Here is a 22,047-nt window from a genome sequence, read left to right as displayed (position 1 = left end):
CTTCCAGTCAACGGAGAGGGACAGGAATCTTCTGAGGACAATTCCCATCTCAGATGGGCTGAATCATCACCCGGGGTGGCAGAGGCAGCTCCATCCATCCCCGTCCCTTGCTGAGGGATCTCCACGCAGCCTGCAGCCCGGAGCGGGCACCGACGCTGCCGTTCCTGGGGGGTTGCTGCTCCTTGCACGCTTCTCTCCCCCGGGAAGGGCAGCGGGTTTCCTCGGAGGAGACCACGCAGGTGGGCACGGTGCCCGTTTGCTCTGCGTAACGAGCAAAATTACAAAATAGCTGGTGCATTTAAACCATTAGCATGCAGGAAAGCTGATTAAGGAGCATCCTGCTCCTTTCTTTGCGTGCGCTCCAGCTGCGTGCCGCAGCCCCAAAGCTGAGCCTGGGCTCATCCGAGGGATGGCTTCTGCCTCTCTGGAGCAAAGAAGGAAACGCTCTTCTTGCTGTGGCTGCCAAGAAAGATCCCAAGATTTCCCCCCTTGCAGCCAGGACCCCGAGGCTGAGCAGCTCCTGCTGCTCAGGGGACAACGGGGAGCTCTCCAGGAAATCAGCTTTTTTTTCTTTTTTTTCTTTTTTTTCTTTTTTTTCTTTTTTTTTTTTTTCCCCATTTATTTCTGAGAGGTGCGCTTGAAAAATAGGAAATGTTGTCCTCTACCCAACTGCTTAAATTTGGAGATTTCAGTTTGTTTTGGCTGGAGGTCTTTGCTGAGGATGGGAACATGATCCACTGTCACGTCCTTTCTCATCAGCTTGAGCACTTGGCTTGATTATGCTGCATAAACAACTTACCCCAAACTCAGCAGCTACTCCCTGCTCCAGATTTCTGAAATAGCCCTCGCTTCCTCTTCTGTCTGATGCCGTAATTTAACAGGGCAGCTTTTGGAAAGCTTTTAATGGTCCTTTGTGCAGGCTCCCCCATGTCAAAGGCTGCGTTGTGGTTTCCCCTCCTGCATCCTCTGCTCGCAGCAGGTTTTCTTGGGACCTCCAGGCTTGGGGTGGTGGAGTTGTTCCGGGGGTGAGCAGCATCTTCCATGCCTGCCCCACCTCTGGTGCGGTTGGAGGGAGGTTGGATACAGGGTGGGAGCAGGAGCTGCCCTTTTGGCACCTGCATCCCGATCCCCGTCCTACATCCCAATCCCCGTCCAGCATCCTGATCCCCGTCCAGCATCCTGATCCCTATCCAGCATCCTGAGAGCGGCCGCAGGGAGATGTGAACCAGACGATGGCAGCCTGTGCTGGCCAGGTCAGCTCGGAGGCTGCGTTAATTGTGGGAAGCAGCGCCGAGGCTGGAGGGCGCAGACGGAGGAGCTGGGGGCAGCGATTGATCCGTCTGCTGCGCTGCCCTGGGGCCCCGCGTCGTGCTTGGGCACCCAGGCGGGCTCTGAGGGCGCTGGGCTGGCTCTGCTGAAGGCTGGAGGTGCCGTGCCCACGGGGGGTGGCTGATAGCACCCTGACGGCACCCAGCGTTTTGGGAGGGGAGGCTGGAGCGAGCTGCATGGCTCAGCACCGAGCTCTGCTAATGCCCTCCTGGAGACTCCCATGGAAGTCGTGTTTTCAGCACCTCTGAAGGATATGAAAATCAAACCAAGCCACCCTGCCTGCTGTTATTTTTCCCCCTATTGCTTCATTATTATTTTTTTTTAAATGAACCTGGGCGCTATTTCCATCCGAACAAAGCTTTGGCGCAAGCTTTGCTTGCTCTGAGCCCTCAGGCCCGAGCCTTCCCCAGCCTGCTCCATCCCCCTGGTGCCACGCGGGGAGCGATCCTCACCCCTTCCACATTCACAAGGGTGGCTCCGAGGGCAGCAAAGCTGCCGTAAAATGGAAAACCTTGGGAAAAAGCTCGCGTTAACGCATCCCCGGAGTAACCGGAGCCGGCCCCGCCACGCAGGCACTAGGAAGGGCCCCTCTGCCACGGCGGATTAACCCGCGCTCCCCGGGTAGTGTTGCAGAGCGGGGTGGGTTTGGGGCAATCTGCTCCCGGTGGAGTTTCCCAAAGATGTTAAGGCCTGGCAGGGATTTGGGGAAAAGCAGCAGCTTTGCTCCCTGTTCTTCTGGAAAGGGCATCTCCGCTGCGGCAGGGAGACGTTTCCTTGGATGAGCTGTAGGAAGGAGGTCGTGGGGTCCCCTATGGGACCAGGCAATGGGGACAGCTTGCACGAAGCCCCCTGTCACCCCAACCTTGGCCAAGCCCTGTATGGGGAGCCCCGGTTCATCCTGATCACCCCCTCTGGCTTCGTTCATCTCAATGAGCTCTGGGACAGGGGCAGCGTGCAGGAGGTGACCTCACCGCACAAGGGGTGCTGCTACTGAACTGCTACAACCAGGATCCCGAATATCCCCCCCCTGCAGCCCCAATCCCTGCCCAGCCCTCTGGCAAGAGGCGTTTGGAACAGCTACAATCTCCATATTTATTAACCCTCGTAAAACCTCCAATCAAAGCCCCTAAGGAGCAACGCTGCTGCAGTGCAGACTTCCGAGCCGCTGCCCGGGGCTGTAGCCCCCCGCCGGGGAGGTTTGCATGGGGGACGTCGGAAGCAGAGGGGGCAGTTTCTATTTGGGCAAAAAAAAAAAATCCCTCCACTCTTTTTTGGCTTTTATTATTTACTTAGCAGCTCGTATTTAAAGCTCTTCACTGCCTTCGTAAAGGTGCCGGAGCAGGCGGCCGCGAGCATCGAGCTGCTTTTACGGTGTTCCCGCGCTGCCGGGGTGGATCCGAGCCGGGCTTCACGGCACATCTGCTCCCCCAGACCAAAGGGGATTTCAGCGGGGAGCGCTCAGCCTCAGCCTCTCCTTGCCTAAAATCCCACACGTGGAGGTGCGGCCGTCCCAAAGCTGCTCAGGGCCAGGGCCGAGGCTCGGCTCAGTGCCGCTTTCCAGGCGCTGGGGACCCACGTTTGCTCCCGGCGGGGTGGCAACGAGCCACACACCTGAATTTTGGCAGCCGAAGCCCCGCAGTTTTGCCTTCCCCCGGTGCTTTGCAGCCTGGCCAGCTCCAGCAGGGAAGGCAGCGCTCGCTCGGAGACGCCGTAAAAAACATTCATTAAATCCTGCTGCCACTCTCCAGCCTGTGAGCACGGAGAGACGAGAGGCACGTTCGAGTTTCGGAGAGCACTTTGGTACCCAGAAAATCCCCGCAATGCCTGGCCCTCCTGGCAGGATGCGCCCCCCCCCCCCGGGGCTCTGGCTGTTCAGTGCCACCCCTTTATTTTTTAGCAGCCTCCGTGGCGCGGGGTGAGGTTCAGAGCCTCCTTCCCACCAGACCTGGGGAAAACACTCGAAACGAAGGCTCAGCTTTGGGAGAGGGGGAGAGCAGAGGTCCCACAAATCAGCCTGTTCAACCGGCAGAGGCCACGGGGCTTAATTGAATTAAATGATTTAAGGATTTCCCCTCGGCCGCAGGGGCGGTGCCTGGTGCTGGACGGCTGTGACCCGCAGCCTGCCTTTGGCGCAAGGTGCTCGGGGAGGGGGGTTTCTGCTCCTCCCTGTCCTGCCACCCATCCCGGGCACCTTCGTGGAGTATTAACCCTTCATCCAAGCGGTGAAAAGATGCTTTCCTTCTTCTGCTTCTTTTGCAAATGCAGCCCAGGCTGTCCGGATTTCTGCAGGGCTCTGCTCCTGCCCGCCGAGGCTCCTCTCAGCCCCGGGACCACATGCGAAGGGCTTTGCGCCCCCAGCCCCTCTCATTTGCTCTGCCATTAGCCCGGCAGATTGCTCAATTAGCAACAATTTGAAAATCGAGCTCTGGCCCTAACGCAGAGCCCCGGGCTGGGCTAATCGCTGCGTAATAAACCCCAGCCGGGGCTGGCTCCTCTGCGCCCCTGGCTCCTGCTCTACTTCGTGGCTGAGAATTTTTGGTTTTGGTCTGTGGGTGAGTGTGGGCTGCTTCTGGAGCCTCCCTGGGGAGCTGCACCCCAAAATGCCTCTGCTGGGGGCTGCACATCAGCCGAGCCCCCCCCCCAGCCGGGGGTCCTGGTGCCGGAGCATTCAAGCAGCGCATCCCGAGCCTGTCCCCAATGTCACAGCCTCCCCCTCGTCATGGTCCTGAGCTCCGACTCCAGCAGGGACGTGGTCTCCAGCCCCTGTCTCTGGAGGAGCTGACGGACCTGGGCTTTTTTGAGGCCCCCAAAGGGCTCCGGCTCCCTTTCCTCCATCCCCTGGGACCCATTGAGCCCTGGAAGGTCTGGCTCCAATAAACTTCAAAGCCTCCTCCATGCGCAGCCATTAGCCAAAGTGTTTTTTCATCTCCGTTTCATGCTCGGACTCATTATTTCTGCTCGCTGCTTCTGAGGCTCCCCCAGAGCAGCTGCCGAGGGGCCGCGTGGGGCAGGGCTGGGGGGGGGGGGGGCAGGGGCACCCCCTCCTTGCCTGGGGCAGGTTTTGCTGCAGAATGGGCAAATTCTGATGATTTTCAGCTCTGCCTAGGGCAAAGCAAAGGCTGGGGACAGGGCAGGATGTGTCCTCCTGCACAGCCAGATCTGGGGGCAGCCAGGAGTTCTCCTACAGATGAGCGCACTGAAGGGTGACAAGGGGGGGTTGCCTTCTCCGGAGCCCCCCCAGGGCTGGATCCGAGACCCAGCAGATCCCCCACGGGGCAGGATCACGGCGCTGCCCTCGCTGCTCTGGGGACAGCTCAGCTTTGGGCGGGGGTCTCGAGGACCTGAAGTTTGCCGTGGGGCTGGCAGCGAAGGACGGAGCCGGGGGCTGCCCAGCGGATGTCCCCCCAGCCCCACAGCGCCCGGCCCCGGCAGACAAAGAGCCTTTTAGACGACCGGCTCGCAGGAGGCAGGGATAAAAATGCTCATAATTGGCTTTCTCAGCATCTTTCGCCTGCCGCTCTGCGATCTGGCTGAGTGCAGACGAGTTAAAGCTGGATTCGCGCAGCCCCCGAGCTGCCTCTTCCCCGGTAGCTGCAAATTAAACCTAATGCGTGTCAGCGGGGAATTTGGGGGGATCAATTGGCAGACAATTAACGGTGCGTTGAAATTTGGGTGTACGGGGGGGAAGAGGCAGCAGAAAGGTTTCATCTCGGAGAGGTTCCCGGCGGTTCAGCGATGCCAGGGAATGGAGATGCTGGGATAGAGCCACGGGGGAAGTAATACCCGGGGACCGATGGAAATGCATTTGGCAGAGAAAGCCCCGGCCCTTTCAGAAGCTCGAGGAGTTAAAAGGGAGGGCTGCAGGTGACGGTGCTGAGCCAGGGCTCCCGTGGCCCCTCGCAGCCCCACGGCAGCTGCCAAAATTCTCCCCTTGGCTCAACGGGGCTGAGCCGCGGGGCCGGCGACGGGGCCGAGAGCCAGGAGCAAAAGCTGAGGGCGAGGCTGAAACTTGCTGGGTTTGCAGCACCGGGGAGTCTCAGCCTCAAAATATCCTCCAAAACATCCCCAAAACGTCCTCTGCTGCACGATGCCGTGCTGCCCACTGGCACGGTGAACCCCAGGAGCCGCCAGGGATCCCCCAGAAGGGTGACAACCCCCCCTGACATGGGTCACGCTGCCAGCACGGGGACTCACTGCCCTGTGGGGTCCGGGCGGTGACTCAGGGTCCCATCGTGGCCTCTCCCAGGGGTGCTGGGCGAAGGGGCCCTGCGGTTTCTTTCCCCCCCCCCAGGCGCCCGCCGCCGGCTGAGGCCGGGCTGTGCCCGCGGGACAAAGGGAGCCCCGGGATGCCTGACCCCGGCCGGCATTTTGGGGCCGGCGCTTTTCACGGCAGCCCGAGCTGCCACAAAGCACCGGATTGTTTCCTCCGGCGGCCGCGAGCCCCCGATAGCGTTTCTGCCTTCTGCGAGGGGGGAGGAAAAGGGGAGGGAGGTTTTATCTTATTTTATTTTAATTATTTTTCAGGGAGCTGCTCTGCCCAGTGGCAGGGACGGCCCTTGTGCCCATCGCCTCCTGGCTGCCTGTCGTGGCCAGCTCGTTGCTCGCCCCCATCGCACAGCACGGATCCGTCCCTGCGTAGTGTGGCTCAGGAGGGCTGGGGAGAGGATGCTGTGCCTGGTCCCCCTTCTCCCGGGGGACACGGGGCCTGGTGGCTGTCCCCAGGGCTGGTATTAACGGGCTCCATAAGCCACAAATGAGCTGGGTGTAACATTGGGGGGTTTCCAGCGCTGCACCCCCTGCCTTGTCCCTCTTGTGAGGGCACAGAGGGACACCGGGGATGAAGTGACACAGGCAGGGATGGGGGACAGCACCAGGGAAGGGGGAGAAGCCACACGCATGGGATGTGAGCATGCACACGTCGCCGCGGCCCCGCTCGGCAGCGAGAGGGGACTCGGCAACCTTCGCCGGGAGCTGATCGATGCGGCAGCTCGGAATAGCCCAGCAGGGCTGGGGAAGCATCCGTCGGGGTCACGCAGACAAGAGCAAGCACCTGGGACTAATTGCACTAAATAAATGAGCAATTAAGGGTATTACAGGAAGACTAAAACATCCCAGACCTCTCCCTGACCCCCTCGCAGTTCCCCTGGAAACAGCCGCCCGGCCGGCGGGTCCAAGCTGCTCTGCCTGGTTGTTTGCAGCGGGATGGGGGCTTTGTGTGACCCCCCCGGATGGGACCTGCTCCCAGGGCCATGGGGAAGCTGCTGGTGGTGAGGCGAGACTTCAGTGCTATCATCCGAGGGGATGGATGCAGCGGGAGAGGGCAGGATTTGACCCAGCGCAGGGTGTGCTGAGCCCGGCCCGTCCTCACAGCCTGCGGGCTGGGGATGGAGGTGGTCCTGGTGGGACGAGGTGGTCCTGGTGGGACGAGGTGGTCCTGGTCCAGAAGCACCAGGTTGGAGCGAGAACATCTCCCCACGTTGCTCCAGGCTGTGCACGATGCGCCAGCGCTTCCCAGGGAGGGATCATTACCCCCCTGGACACCCCAGTGTCAGAGACCATCGCCGAAGCCTGGCCGTGTCACGCCCCAATATAACTTTTCCTCTTTTATTTTTGCTTTATATGAGCTGGGGACCGCTCCTGCCCTTCCAGCACACCCAGACAGCAGCACAGAAACCCTGCACCTCCCCAGCAAAGCAGCTCCCACCAGCCTAAAAAAAGGGGGTCCTTGGGCTTCCCCCAGCCTCCAGCCGCCCTTTTCCCACCCTTGCCAGCACAGGCTGGCTCCTTCCAGCGCTTCCTGCAACGTTTGGGCTCAGATGGAAATGCTTTTAGAGCCCGTCCGCGATCGGGAGCTGGGCTGAGTGCAGCTGGCAATAAATATAACATGAACGGCAGCGGCAGGGCCATCGACCGCCTGCGGCGGGTGCTGCGTTTCGGGTGGGTGCAGCCTCGGGGGAGCCCCAGACGAACGGGGGACGTGTCAAAAAAGGGAGGGGGAAAGAGCAGGCAGAGCCCACCACAGGCTGGGGTCGGGCTGGGGTCTGTGGGACCCCCCCCAGAAAAAGCCAGCAGGGTGAGAAGAGGATGAGGATGTTCCTGCAGCTCAAGGTGTGAGCATCCCCAGGGGGGGGTGGGGTATGGCTGTGCCAGGTTTTAGGGAGAGGAACCCCCCCCCCCCAGCTGCTCCCCAGCATGTGATAAGGAATTAACGAGCAGTTAATGAGCTAACGAGGAGGAGAGTCCAGCCCCGTTAGATCTCGTGGCTGCTCTGCTGGGGCTCTAAGGTGGGTGGTGTGATGGAGGGGGGGCTGCAGGAGCTCATTTTGGGGTTTGTGTGGCTCTGAGCATCACAAAGGGCTTTGTTTCCTGCGGTGCTGCGGATCCTTAGCAGCAGGGGATGAAGGAGCAGGGGCTGGAGAGCGGCTGAGGCTTCAGGCAGCAGGGTGGGTGCTGGGGGGCTGCCTTCCAGGGTGGGCTTGTTCACCCCCCAGAGCCCCCTTTGCTCCCCGGGCACGCTCAGCCAGCAGCCAAATCGCCGGGAAGGAAATAAAAACGCTTCCAATTAAAAAGCTGGTAGCCGCAACGAGAGAGGGTCAGTGGTTCAATGCTAATGCAAGCAGATTTGGTTATGATTCATTAAGTCATTAACTCCCTTTTAATTGGAGCTCCTTTATGGAGCCGGCGTTTTACCTTTGCAGAAAAAAAGGGGAAGCGAGGAGCAGAGAGAACCACGCTGGGCTGCTGGGGAGCCCAAATCCCTGTGCTGGAGGCTCAGGATCACGCTGAGCCCCTGGGTTTTGGTGTCGGGGACCGCAAGGGACCCTGAAACGCAGCCCCGTGGGCAGAGGTTTGTGTACGTGAGGAAACCCCTAAATAAAAGGGATCTGTGGCTGGGGCTGATCCTAGCAGGTGGCCCTGTCCTTTTCCTCCTTTTACTCTGCTAAGTGGCCGTAAGCTGAGCAAAGGGATGAGGAGGAAGGGATCGGGGAGCAGCTGGAGGATGCGGGGTGCGTAAAGTCTCGGGGTTCGGGGTGCTGAGCTCTTTCCAGCCCCAGCCTCCTCGGTCTGCCGGCCGGTGATTCCCAGGCATCACGGCCTCGCTGGGAGCGAAGCGGGGGATTAGTGTGGCCGGTTTCAGCTGCCTGCTCTGTGCCAGCGAGGAGGAAACTTTGTTAAGCGGCGATAAGCATCGGGGAGCAGCAGCCAGGCCAGCAGAGCTAGCCTGGCCCCAGCGCCCGCGGCCCTGCCGGGCTCTGGGAAGCCCAACGCGGGTGGCTTCACCCCAAAGCAGCCCCCCGATGGGATTAGGGATGATCACCGTTTTCTCCAAACCCTCCAGGATTTTCCAGCCTCCGACCCTGCCTGGAGGCCAACCCTTCTCAGCGTGGCTGCGCCGGCCCGGGGGGGGGGGGTCTGCTTCCCCAGGGTGAGTCAGGTAAAGTTGTCCGAATGAAAGACAGGCTCAATTTTAAAGCAGATTAATTAAACTGCATTAAGGCCCTGTGTGGACAGAGTTCAGAATGAAAACAGCCCTTAACTCGATTTCTCTGACTTGCAAATTGTGGCAGGGAAGTCAGCTGAAATCACATTAAGGCCGTTTCCACTCTGAACCGTGTCCTCACAGGGGTTTAATGTAGTTTAACTAATTTGATTTAAATGCTCATTGAGATTAACTGGGTTATGTGCCCCTGCGTGGGGCTCAGATCTGCTCAGGCGCGGGTCCGGGCAGGCGGGAATGCGGTAGCAGCTTGAGCCCCGTCCTGTTGTGTGCAAACCCAAACCACATTTTAGGGCAGAAAAATCTAATTGCTGCTGCAAGCGATTCTCTCATTTGGAGGCTGGCATGAAGCAAAAAAAAACAAAAAAAAAAAACAAAAAACCTCATCCGTGGAAATGGAGGTGGTTTGGGGAGCGTATTATTCATTGAAAACAATGCAAGAGGAGTTTTCTTTTTTTTTTTCAATATGTTTGTGTACAAACGCTCTCTGCTCAGTGGTTTCCATCTGCAAGGCTCGGGCAGGACCTGTAGCAGCCTCTGCCACCTGCCTTTGAAGCCTTGCACCGGGATTGCGCATCCCTGGGGTCACTGGCCGAGAAGCGCTCGAATTCTCCGGCGTTTGCAAATCTCATGCCGCAAATTTTTTTCTGGGAGTGCTCAGGGCAGAGCCGGCCCGGCTTTGGAGGCTGCACAAGAGGAGGCTTTTTGTTCCCCAGCCTCGCCGCGGCGGCCAGGGCTGGTGAGGGCCACCCGGCCCCAGCCACGTCGCCCGAGGACAATGAGTCACTTCTTGAAGGCCGGGCTGGCGTTTCAGCCCGCTGAGGGTTTGCCCTGGGGAGGAATGTCCCCCCCTGAAACACGGCGGACGGCTGCAGCAGCGCTGAAGACTCAATGACGGTTGCAGCTCGCAGCCCTGGGAAAGGCAGCCGCTGCCTTTGCCGCCTGTTAGCGGGCTCAGGCTCCGTGCTGCTGCGGGGTAAACCTCCGTGGCCTTGTTCACACCGAGCCCTGGGGCACACGGAGGTGTCAAATGCTTCTGGCTGCTTCGCATGGAGGAAAAGCCGCTTTTCTGGCAGCGAGCAGGAGGGTCTGTGGGGATTTAATGCAGCTGCTGTGTGTTGCGATGACGATCAGATCCTGCCCTGCACTGCTGGAGGCTCAGGGCTGATGATACTGGGTGTTTTTTTTGCAATGACCGTGGGTTTTCCCTCTGAGTTGCCCTGGGTTCGTTGGTGGCTACTGGATGGCGAGCGGTGTAGCCAAGCTGGGGATTGCAGCTTAAAAAGATGTGGGTGGCCATGTAGCTTTAACCTTCCTAAATACAGAGCCTCCATGCCAGCTTCAGAGGTGTGATTCCTTTTCCCCAGCCAGGTCAACAGGGGAATTTGGACCTAACCCCCCCCAAATTTCCTCTTTTTGAGGCTGGACTGGGGGGTTCTGCTCTGACTGTGGGAGATGCGCTGTGTCCCCCGTGCCACAAAGCAGCGTGTCAGTTGGTGCCGCTGGTGTCAGCTCTGTCTGAATCACCCTCAGGCCATTTTCTATACAAAGGGCCCATTTTCCTCTGGTTTTGCCTGGGTGGAAAGCCTTCGCCCTGCTGGGTGTCACTGGCTGCGAGACTGTGGCTGCAGGGAGAGGAGGCTGCTGTGCTCCCCAGGAGGCCGGGGTCCACCAGACAGGATCTTGTGGATCCCCAAGTGGGTTCTGGATGGCCCCACTGTGATTTTAAGGCTTGGGGAGCACCTTGAGGATTATCATTGCTGGTCAATAAAACAGCATCGCTCCAATGTTGTGACTTGCGGTGTGGCGGTCTGAGCTCAGCAGTGCCTGGGGCTGGATCAGGCCCTGTGCCACCAAAACACCGTTTCCACGAGCTATCTTCCCTCTCTGCGTTAATGGGAAACACTCGTGCCTCATGGCGAGGGAAAGGGAAACTGCAGCAGCGAATGTGCCCGTGATGGCAGCTGTGAAATGTAAATTGTGGGGCCCTCCTGGCCAGGGGGGTGCAAATCCCTGGTCACCGTGTCCGTAAATCCCGAGTGCGATGATTGACTTGTGCCCTGTGTGAACCCCTCGTTGAAAGGGTAGAAATCTCTTGGTGTTTATAACCCCAGCTTCGTCACCAATTAGGATGTTATTATCAGGTTAGACGCAGCAAGATAAGAAGCCTCCTGGGGCAAAGTGATCCTCTGGGGAAACCACGGCAGTTGGTGAGGGATTCACCCGGGGAGCAACGTGGCCACCACCGAGCGCCTCCAGCTCATCCTTCCCCTCGCTGGCCTCCATTTTGCAGGGCGAGAAGGGCACCCCTCAACCCGCCGCACCTGGGAAGGGACCAACGAGGCCTTGGTGTCCCCCTCTCGGTAACGCAAAGGGAACTTTGTCCAGTAAAGGACAAAAAAACTGTGTCCCTGGCTCTTTTGTCCAGCAAAAGACAAAAAATTTTGTCCCTGGCTCTCTTGCCGGCTCTGTGCATGCGCTTAGAGGGCTTCCAGAGATGGCAATGGTGGGGATGTGGGGCCATTTTGGGGTGCCTTGGACGTTTTGGGGTGCCTTGGCCATTCTGGGGGGCTCGGACCCCTCGCTGGGTACGGCCCAGCCCGTTTTCCCCCCGCAGTAAGGAACCCCTGAGAACAGCAGGAGCGCTGTCCCCACGGGCAAAAAACTACAATTCCCAGAAGGCAACGGGGCGCAGCATGGCGGCACGAAACTACACACCCCAGCATGCCGCGCGGCCCAACATGGCCGACAGGAAAGCCCCTTTATCAAAAGACTACATATCCCAGGGTGCTGCGCGGCCCAACATGGCGGACCGCAACGCCCTTTCCGCACCTGACTACATATCCCGGCATGCTGCGGTGCGCCCCGAGCATGCGCCGCGGGCCCTGAGCGGCGGGGCCGCCGCCTGCGTCGGCCTGCGGCGGGCACCAGGGGGCAGGCGGCGCCCGCCTGGAGCCTCCCCGGGCACACGAGGGCCGAGAGCCGCTGGCAAAGCGCTTTTCTCACCGTCTGTGGGAAGTGGCAGCGCTTGAGGCCCGTTTTGTGTCAGTTCTGGCCGTGCGGAGAGTCATTGCTGGGGATCTGAGTACCCCAGGGTAGTGCATTTAGTATGTGGAAACAGATTTCGGGCCTTTGTGTAATGCTGGAGTTTGTGTTGGGGGAAAAACAACACACCAAGCAAACCCTAACCTGTGCAAAATACCAGTTTGAACACGGGCAGGAGACAAAAAGTAGGCAGCGGTGATTTATCCGAGCTACCTGCATGGATAAATCTTTACCTCCTTTACCTCTGCTTCAGTTACACAGCACACGTTGCCATTGCCAGGGCCACAGCAGCCCCCCCTAATTTGACTAAATTCTGTCCTTGTAGCCAGAGAAGAATTGGGTCATTCTGTCACGGAGGGTCCTGCTAGTGATAAGTGCCCTGTATGCTGAGCTACGGAATGTCGTGTTGTACAAAACAAGTTGTAGTTGTTACACTTGCTCACTACCCACTGGAAGAAAACTGATCGCTTTCACGGGTTAAGGCAGGCAGCAGGATACCTGAAGAGAATTGTGATTATTCTGGAAGAAATTTAAGGAAATCAAATTCTAGTTCTCACCATTTTGTGACATCTAGTAAGGCAAGATTTGTTTTAAAACCAGAAGAGCGTTTTTCCCTCTTATTTGGGACAGTCACCTAGAAAATGCTGTATGACACTTTAAAGAAATAGTGAATACCAAAACCTGTTGTGTAAATCTTCGCTGACATCTTTTTGGTCATTTCATCATATATTCCACGGATAATCTAAAATATTCAACAACTGGAATTACCATTATTAGCAAAAGCACTTAGAGAATGATTCTCTTGACCACACACTTAACATGTTACAAACCTGTGATGTCTTTTGTTTCACTATTTTAATGTATTTATTTAATATTAATTTACTATTATTGCAGAGTTCTACCTTGCAGTAAATTGCATATTATAAATTTCAAATCCACAAAATGATTGATAGGGAAGGCAAACATAACAAAAGAGGACGAGCCACATCAAAGACCCTTACCGTTAGTGAAACTCTGAGGTGTGTGCATACTATTGTCTATTCCTGTAATGACTGAAAGTTAATTAGTGTTTTGTTTTCATTTACTTACAAGAAGTCTCCAGACTAACAGCTTAGGGAGTTGAGGTATGAGACACACCACTAACTTGAGGTATTGACCTCTGAGCTACTCACCTCATGTTCCCTTCAGTGAGTGGTGATACAGCCATTAATATCCAACGCATAATCCATGCAATCAAACAGCGGGGTCTAATTTTGGACAGAACAAATCATCCTGATATTGATGAGAGCTTGTGCAAGACAAATGACACAAATGGCTGTTGCAAACCACCTCCTTTACCTGCGTGACAGTGAAGGAGACTGGGTGCAGGGAGCTTGCATGCCACGCTGAGAAAGAAGGATGCGCGCCTCTCGGCTGACAGGAGGGCAGCCTTCCAACAGGGTAATGCAGGGAACTGGACTACAACTGAGTAGCATCACAGATTCTTCCTGTGTTCAGCTGTTACAGCAGGAACAGTCCAAGATCTGATCAGCACAAGACTCTGTTTTAGCTGGTTTTACACCTTTTTTGCCTCGACCTCTGAATATATTACTCTGCAATAAGGATATGGTCCTTATTATGGTCCTTCATGAAAAAGCATCTACAAATATGGAAGACGATGTAGATTTGCAACGAGCATGCTGATAAATGACATTAGGGCAGTGACCTCTTTGGCACAACAGTCTAACCTTACTGCCCCTCAAATTCCTATTATGCTACCTAAATTAGATGTGTACAGAACAATTATACAAAAAGGATCATTCTTCCTGAATGTAGCAAAACCAAATTATTTCATTACTGTAAGAAAACTCTTTCAGATCAGCAGTCTTGCATGTAGTTTATGAACAACGACTCATGTTGATTCTGCTCTTAAGAGAGATGATCAGAGTTCATTTTGCAAAGATTGGCAGGCAAATAATCTTCCAGTATCATCTCTAAAACACATGTACTTGGAGGCTTCTTCTGGAACTTGAGATTGCTGGTAGACTGAGTCTAAGCCTCAGCATTCATTTTTAAGGCTTTCAGCTGTATCCTTTCATCACCATCTTCACCATTGGAGATGGGACTCATTTCTTGAATATTCAAGAGATCTCCGGTACTGCAAGTCTTCCCCGTGTTACTGGAACTCATTCTCAGGGCTCTTCTCGGAAGGTCTTCCTTTCTTGAGCTAATCTTCTGAAGTTTAAAAGGGAGCTTGTTTTTCTCTCCTGCAATGTCAATGCAGTCAAGTGAACAAACCTTTTCTCTTCTGGTCTTGTTGTTATCAATAGGACTGTTCAAAGAAGATGACAGAGAGAGGTTTTCTTCTTGCTCTTTAACACTGTAAGGAGGAGTGGGGACTTCAAATGTAGCATGAAACTGAGAATAATCGACACGGAAAAAGCCATCTTCCAGGGACATTACCGGGAGGAATCTGTGACCCCAAAGAACTTCATCTTCTGTATACGAGGTTCTAGCTTGACATGTCATTCCTGTGGAAACAGAGACAAGAGCATGACATTGTGACACGAGCAAGTAGACCAGCGATGGTCCTTAATACAGGAATCACATAAGGGCGTTGTACTCCTCTACATGCCATACTCAAGGACTGGCAGGGTGCATCTCTTCTTGGCTGTATTGGCCATTTTGGGCACCAGGAATGGCAAAGGGAGGTCTTCTGTAGCCAGGGAATGTCAGTAGCCTATGGCAGGATGTTCTGGAGCATGCAGGAGCCTGCAAGGATTGCAACTGCCTTGCTAAAAATACCAGGACTGAAGACAAAGACTGAAAATTAGAGCATGCATCTTACTCTAAATCTTACCGGTAGTCTCAACGATTCCTTCCAGGATGACAACTATTTCAAATTGCTCGCTTCTCAGTGATCTTTGTGAGAGACAGAAAAAGGGGCTCTTTGAGTTAATTTCATGACAGATGGTTAATGGGGAAACTAAAAACAGCTGGTCAGCTCCAGTTCCAAATCCAACATCCAGTTCACACTGGTCTAGTGGCAGAAATTCCCCCTCCGGTGTCTGTCGGGACTAAAGATGAAAAAACAGTTCAGTAAACACTGTGCGAAGCAAAACACAAGAAGCAATGCAATGAAATTTAAACCTGCCTCTTTCATGACATCTTCATCTCTGTATTAGGTCATCATACGGAGATACAAGTAATGCTAAAGACTACGAAGCTAATAGGTATGACTAATTCTGACATTTCTCATCATTCCACCAGATCTCATCATCATCTACAAACTGTATTATGACGTATCTGTATTTTACAAATCACTGACAAAAACATCAGGTACTACACGCCTGATGACAGATACTTGCTATGAACATCTTGCAGCAAAAGTTGCAATTAGTGAGAACACAGTCAACGAGCCAGGCACATTTTAATCCATTGTCTGAATTCCTGTTGCATTATTTTGATGTTACTCGTTTTGGTTTGCAGAAACTGTGATGTTCTCAGGACTCAGAGGACTTTAAGGTAAGCAGCACAGCAAGAGTAAAGCATGTCTGGTGCGTCACAATTCCACAAATCACCGAATCACTATTAGCAAAGCCATCATCACTTCCTAATTGGTATGTTCAGTATTTCTTATGGTCATTATTAAGCTGCGTGCCGTGTTTGTATAATTTCCCAGGTCCATTAAAAAATACTGATACGTTAGCTTTTTCTTTCCTAGCTCCCTACGATTTTCCTGGTATTCGAAGTATGACTGAAAACGTACTGCAGTTGACCAGGCAATCCTCAGCTGATTGCCTCAAAGGTCTCTGGTGGAAATTGCCTGGTAAAATTGATGCTTTGCAGAGCCTATTTCAAATCCCGTTTAAATTCCTGTCTGCTTATTGCTGGATTAGAAAGCACATAACTCTTTGAGAAGCTTATTATTGACGATAAATGATAGATAATTACATAGTTACTAAATAGTTCTAGCTGTGTTGCATTAGTACTGACAAATGTATTGGTTGCATTGCTTGGAAACTCCATCCCTTAGTCACAGGGGACAAGCTGAAGCCAGCAGTTTTGCTGTTGACTTAGATCCGATTGGTTTTCTTCAAAGAAAGTTTCTGTCTTTAAAAAAAAAAAAAAAAAAAAAAACTCTAAGCAACTACCGTACTTCCAGATCGTCTCTCTGCTTCACTTATCTCTTAAAAATGCTAAATATCCGGCTGCCTGGCATTTCCTGCCATTACATAACCCGCTAGGTAGCTGCTGGAGTGCTGCTCCTTATTAAATGCAATGCATTATTTCATTTATGTGCTATGTGTCTGGTTTTATGCTCAGGGAAAAGAAAAATCTTCCCATCTAGATAACCAAGTTCTCCCTTAGACAAGAAATGGTTTCTCCACTAGCGATGAGGACAGGGAAAATGTCGGCTGCTTGCTTGTACAAATGTTCTTGAGAATTATTAGTGCTCTGAGAGGTAAAAGAGCAATAGAAAGTAATCGGGATCAAATTCACTGCTATTTAGCAATCATGATGTTCTATTATATGCAAAGTGTAATCAAACTACTGCAGAAATATCCCTCCTCTTTCCCTGAGGGAGCCAGCAGAACCGAGCTGCAGACTCCGGCACGGCTTTTGTTGCCTGGCTACTGTTCAGCAGGTGCACAGATCGGCTGGCGGTGGAAGATCTTTGCTCTGAGGTAACGAGGCTCAGCACGAACTCTGTGAACCCACGTCTAAGCCTCCAGTTCTTCCAAAGTTTTATCGCATACAATTCCCTAGCCAAAGACGTGCGTGTTCGCAGAAATCACTGCCTGCATGAGTTCAGACCTGTTTCATCTACAAACCGTTTTTCTCTGGGGAATAGTTTTTGATCAAATCCACTCAACAGGAAACAAATCCAGCCAGGATTAGAGGTTACAGATCTGGGAGAAAGCAAAAGGTTGTGCTTGAGGTATTCGGCGTTTACACACACGACTGATTTATGCAGGGCATGGAGAGTTTTAAAAAGAAATTTATTTGTTAAATGAAATGAAATGAACCTAAGCAAAATAGTTGAATAGCCATCAGCTTTTTTATTATTTTGTTTTATTTTATTCATATAGCTTTATTCAGAGGAGCACAGAAGAGGGCACAGGGCTGTAAAGAGCCAGCAATATTTTCACCTGCAGTTTGCTGCCACTGGATTCTTGTTTTATTTCTCATTACAAGGCCGACTTGCATCACATCATCCTTTAGTCTGTTTTTCTGTCTGGCCAAACATTGTATGCCCTTTTAGCCTTCACTCCTGTCCTTCATTCATTCTCGGTACTTTTCTAAACCCTGTTTATGCACATCCTTCTTTAACTAGACACGCTGCAGTTATATTATTATAATAATATATTATTACCGTAAGGTTGGGCTTTTTCAGACCAAAGAAGAGATGGCTTCGAGGGGAATCTAATAGCAACCTTCCAAAACTGAAGAGGAATGTAATTAATAAGATGGAGCCAGGCTCTTCACAGCACTGCACAGCGGGAGCAAGAGAGAGAGCAGGTGTAAGTATAAACGTGAAGTTCAGATTTGATTTAAGAAAAACTCCTCCGCCATTTGGACAGTTAAACAGTGGAAGAGTTTGCCCAGCAAGGCTGCGCAGTCTCTTTCTTAGATGATTCCAAAATGAGACTGGATAAAGCCCTGAGCAGCCTGGTCAGACCGCCTAGCTCACCCTGCTTTGAGACCTCCTGGAGACCTCCTGAGGTCCATTTCTAACCTGAATGATTCTTGGATTTTAAAAAACATCTCATGTGCACTGTCTGCGTGTGCCCTGCTTATCGAGTGACTGAGATCACAGTATAGCCGGTTGTCTGACTTATTTGCCATGCCTATCGTCTGCCATCTGCAAACTTTTAGTTACAGTTCTGTTTGCTTTCTGCTCATTCAAAACCTAATTAGTACGGCTCAAAGAATAGGTGTATGCCAGTCATAACTCACACTGCACAGGCTGTTTGACTACCGTGCCTCACAATTCAATTTTAGAACTATGACAGCACACACTGAAATCAGTCTGTGATGATTTTACATTCCTCGGCTTTCTGAATCAAAATGTCCCATACTACCAGCTGAAAAGCTGTGGTGTGAAACACCAGCACGATTGTGTTTATCAATGAAATCTGTAGTCCCATCAAGGAAAGATAAAAGTAGGTATCAATGCTAATTAAAAAAAAAATAAATAAATCAATGCCAATGGCCATATGGTGGATGCTGCTTGTTGCTGTTATCACCGGGTCCCTCAGGCACACTGGGAACTAACAGGCTGTGACACTGAAAAGGCCAGAACCTGGAACTGCACTTCTTCAGCAGCTAGTTCCAACCAGCTTTTTTGTGTCTCTTGCCCCCAGAGTTCGCTTTTTCCTTCTTCTGGAGCACTCAGTGTAAATTAGAAAGACTCAGGTTTCTGAAAAAGTTTTTATTGAAACAAACACACACAGTCTTGTAGCTCCGTTTTCTAACTCGCCACAACAGGGTCCGAAAAGGGCTCCAAACCTCTCTGTGCCATCACTACACCACATTGCTAGGCAATGCCCTGGACCAAAAAAGAGCCAGCACTGCTTGATGGCACCAGTGCAATCTACCGAATATCTGAGGGCATGTAAAATGCTAGTAGTAAATGCCATTCAGACAGACTTCGACTGGTGTACTTCCTTTGCAAAGGTAAATCCTTGGGGCTCCCTTGGTCCCACTGAAACACTATGTTCAGTACAAAATACGGCTTCTATCTCAAGTGGGAAAGCGTGATAAGACGTATCCCTTCACGTTGTTTCACTGTGACACAAGGAACAGCATCTCGCTATCTAATCGGATGCAGAAGTGTAGCAAGATCAGCTGTCAGCAGCGCTGCACGCAGCACAGCTGAAGGCACAGATCGCAGGAAGGCAGGACTTGCTAGAGAGAAATGGTTTGTGAGTTACGTCACATTCACCATCGGTTTACAGGACACAAAGGAAGCTCCTGCAAAGCAGCTGATGTAAATTCACATGCTGCTGGAACAGCCGCTGCGACCCCTTGGAACAGTGTGTCCAGCTGAAGGAGGCACCTCGACAAACTGGTGAGGATTTAAAAAGAGACCTGGGAACTAGCAAGAGGCTAGAAAACAACCCTTGTAGTGAGGACTGAGGGTGCAGCTGGTACACAAACATCCCCTTCCAAACCTTCTTGTGTCCATAGCGTAGCTTTGCCAAAGGTTGCAAAGCAGCTTGAAGACAAGTCACGGGCATGATGCTAATGTGTAAGAAATCAAATAGTCCTCAGTGATTCACTGCCTCATCTACGAAGCAGCTATTGTGGGACTCAGCCAAGCAGGTCTCTTGAATGTCCTTATGTTTTCTATATATACCAAGCACTGTGTAGCAACTGAACTGTTAGCACCAGGCTGTGTGTTCAGTGTCTTATTTCAAAAGAAGTTTGCAGTGAATTACTGTCATTGTAAAACCCTGACTGTGGCGCTGCTCCTATTCCACTTCGACTTGCATTCCATCTTGGATGAGGGCCAGAAATAAATACTTTAGCAGAGGCTTTCTGCTCATTTTTAATGCTAACGATCAGGAAAAATAATGGATTATCTGGCTTGCTGATTCCTACAGAAATGGCTCTTCTATAATTCTGGGCAGTCTGTTTCCTTATACATATTCAGACTCTTTTTGAATCTTAGCAGATCTCCGAGGTATTCTGTGACAAGAAAAATTCACAGCTAAGTCAAGCACTCTGCACAGAACAGAGGAAAAGCAGCCCTCCACATTTACCATTGTCCTGTCATCTGCTCTGTCAGGCTTGTTCCTGCAAATTATTAAAATGGCCAAACAGTTGTTCCAAAAAGAGGATTACCATACAGAAAAGGGACCATTTCTGACACAACTGCACGCAGTATTTTTCTTCCATGCTACTCTTTCCTGGTGTATCTGAGGACTTCTGTGGCTGCCAAACCGTCTCCTTTATTTTCTTTATTTTTTTGGATGTGATCTCCTTTGAATTCCAGTTCTTTCTTGCATTCTGAATTACACTGACCACTGTCAGTGCTTAATAAATGGATATTGGTGACAGTTAAAGGGCTTTTCCACTCGAGCTCATGACACAGATGCTCTGCAGTGCTGGAGGGCCACTGGCAGGACCCATGGGGTAAGGAATTGCAAGTTAGAGCTCCCTGAGTTTCCCCATGGGAAAAAGAGGGTCAAGGTCGATCTCAGGAAATACTGAGACTAATTCCATGTCACAACAAAACAGGTATAATCAATTCCTTATTCACCTGCGAAGGGGCATGCCTTGGTATTCCTCCCTGCGTCTTCACACATCCTTCCTGAGCAAGCTGGCTTCCCACCAGCCTCACAACCCCCCTCTGATGAGACTGTCTTTTCCCCTCCACCTGCTTGCCTCTTCCCTGGCTCTTGCTGGAGGCAATCACTGCAGTTTCTTCTGAAACTCTGTCCCACCCCAGCCAAGTCCCCTCACCCACACACCACCGGGCAGGGCAGCTGGGTCGCTCTAACTGCGTGTGGTTGCCCTCGAGCCGTGCCCTCCCAGCATCGCCCACCACAACCAGGGTACCCCAGCCCGCCTGCTGCCTCACCGAGCCTCACCTTGATCAGCTTGCAGCGGATCTGGGCAGAAACCATGTGGCTGTTGCGGAGGTTGCCCACGCGGAACATGAGGCAGAGCTTGCCATCCCGCTGCGAGACGACTGCGGCGCGGCTGAACATGAGAGTCTCAGCTCGCTTCTTGGGCTGGGACATCTTGATGAACATGCAGCCGATGAGGAACGCGTCGACGATGGAACCCAGCAGCGACTGGAAGAGGAAGAGCACGATGCCCTCAGGGCAGCGCTCGGTAATGTAGCGGTGCCCATAGCCGATGGTGGCTTCGGTCTCTATGAAGAAGAGGAAGGCGGAGGGAAAGTTGTACACGTTGGCCACGCACGGACTGTAGGTGTCATCGTGCGCCCGGTGCAGGTCCCCTCGCAGGTAGGCGATGCCCCACCACATCGAAGCCATGACCAGCCAGGCGACCGTGTAGGTCAGCAGGAAGATGAGCAGGTTCCAGCGCCACTTGAGGTCCACCAGCGTGGTGAAGAGGTCGGACAGGTAACGGCTGCTCTCGCCGCCCAGGTTGCCGTGCTGCACGTTGCAGCGCCCGTTCTTGTCCACGAAGCGCTGCCGCTCTCTGCGGGCACCACCGCCGGCTGGGCCCACCGCCTGGTACTCATCCCCAAACTTCCTGCGCACCGCAGCCATGCCGCCGAGCCCTTCAGTGGGCCACGGGGGAGTGCAGGGATCCCCACGGAGCTGCAGCCAGCCGGCGAGGCTGCGCAGCCAGCGGGAGAGCCGGAGCGGTGGGCGGCAGCGGGGCGGAGCGGAGCTCGCTGCCGGTGGCCGGGGGCTGGCTCGCTGAGGCCCGTGGGGGTCCGGTGGTCAGTGCGGTGTTGCCCGTAGAGAACGGGGTGCTGAGTGTCGCTCCCAGGCTGGGCAGGAGCTGGCCGCCGTGGTTTGGTCCAAGCCGTTCGCAGCCGGCGCCTCGCTCGTCGCTCTGCCCAAATCTCGGCTCACTGTAGCACCCCGGTAGCGGAGTGAGAATAATGATGGGAGCGGCAGCGAGGCATCCGCCGAGAGGCCGTGCTGCCAGCAGCGCCAGGGATTTTAAAAGGAATTCCTGAAATAGGTCAGCTTTTAAAGGGATGCGAGCATGCTAATCCTCAGCCTGCATTTAAAAGAAAATAAGTATTCCAAGCAAACAGGGGCAAGTCTATCAGAATTAGACCGTAATTATGTCTGTGAGTTATGCATTCGTGCATACGGTCCAACTAGCAGAGAAGCTGCTTGAAAGACAGCTCCCTAGAAGCTTAAGTGATTTTAATGCAGCTCGTGTTTGTTTTTTTTTTTTTTTTTTTTTTTTTAATGGACAGAAAAGGTCTGAAATCAGCAATGGTAATTATTACTTGCATTAGAAGCTCTGCATAGGGCTAGGCTAATGACTTTTGTGCCTACCATACTAATATTTGTAATGTTTCTTTCTGAAACGTAATCAGTATTTGAATTTAATTCTCAGTTATATAAGAACAGTATTATTATTCAGGTCACTCATTTCAACACCTAATTTTCAGCAAATCATTTTCGTTACAAAGTAGTGGCCTGCAGCTAATGACATTTTTAGAAATCAGTCTGTAACAACGGGTGATGGTG

At 52.8% G+C, this 22,047-nt stretch overlaps 1 protein-coding gene across 1 annotated transcript; it reads right to left on the bottom strand.

The window, feature by feature from the left end:
- Positions 1 to 12,607: 12,607 nt before the first annotated feature.
- On the bottom strand, positions 12,608 to 21,634 carry LOC118178777 (G protein-activated inward rectifier potassium channel 1-like). The gene is made up of 3 exons (XM_035347544.1): positions 20,452 to 21,634; positions 14,712 to 14,928; positions 12,608 to 14,382 (listed from the first exon to the last, which is right to left on the bottom strand). The coding sequence occupies exons 1-3, from the start codon at positions 21,100 to 21,102 to the stop codon at positions 13,904 to 13,906; spliced, it is 1,347 nt and encodes a 448-aa protein (XP_035203435.1). The 5' UTR covers positions 21,103 to 21,634; the 3' UTR covers positions 12,608 to 13,903.
- Between the last annotated feature and the right edge of the window lie 413 nt (positions 21,635 to 22,047).

Source organism: Oxyura jamaicensis, chromosome 27 (genome assembly GCF_011077185.1).
Source record: "Oxyura jamaicensis isolate SHBP4307 breed ruddy duck chromosome 27, BPBGC_Ojam_1.0, whole genome shotgun sequence".
NCBI lineage: Eukaryota > Metazoa > Chordata > Aves > Anseriformes > Anatidae > Oxyura > Oxyura jamaicensis.
Note: the sequence above shows the minus strand (reverse complement) of the source record. Positions and strands in the feature narration are given on the sequence as shown.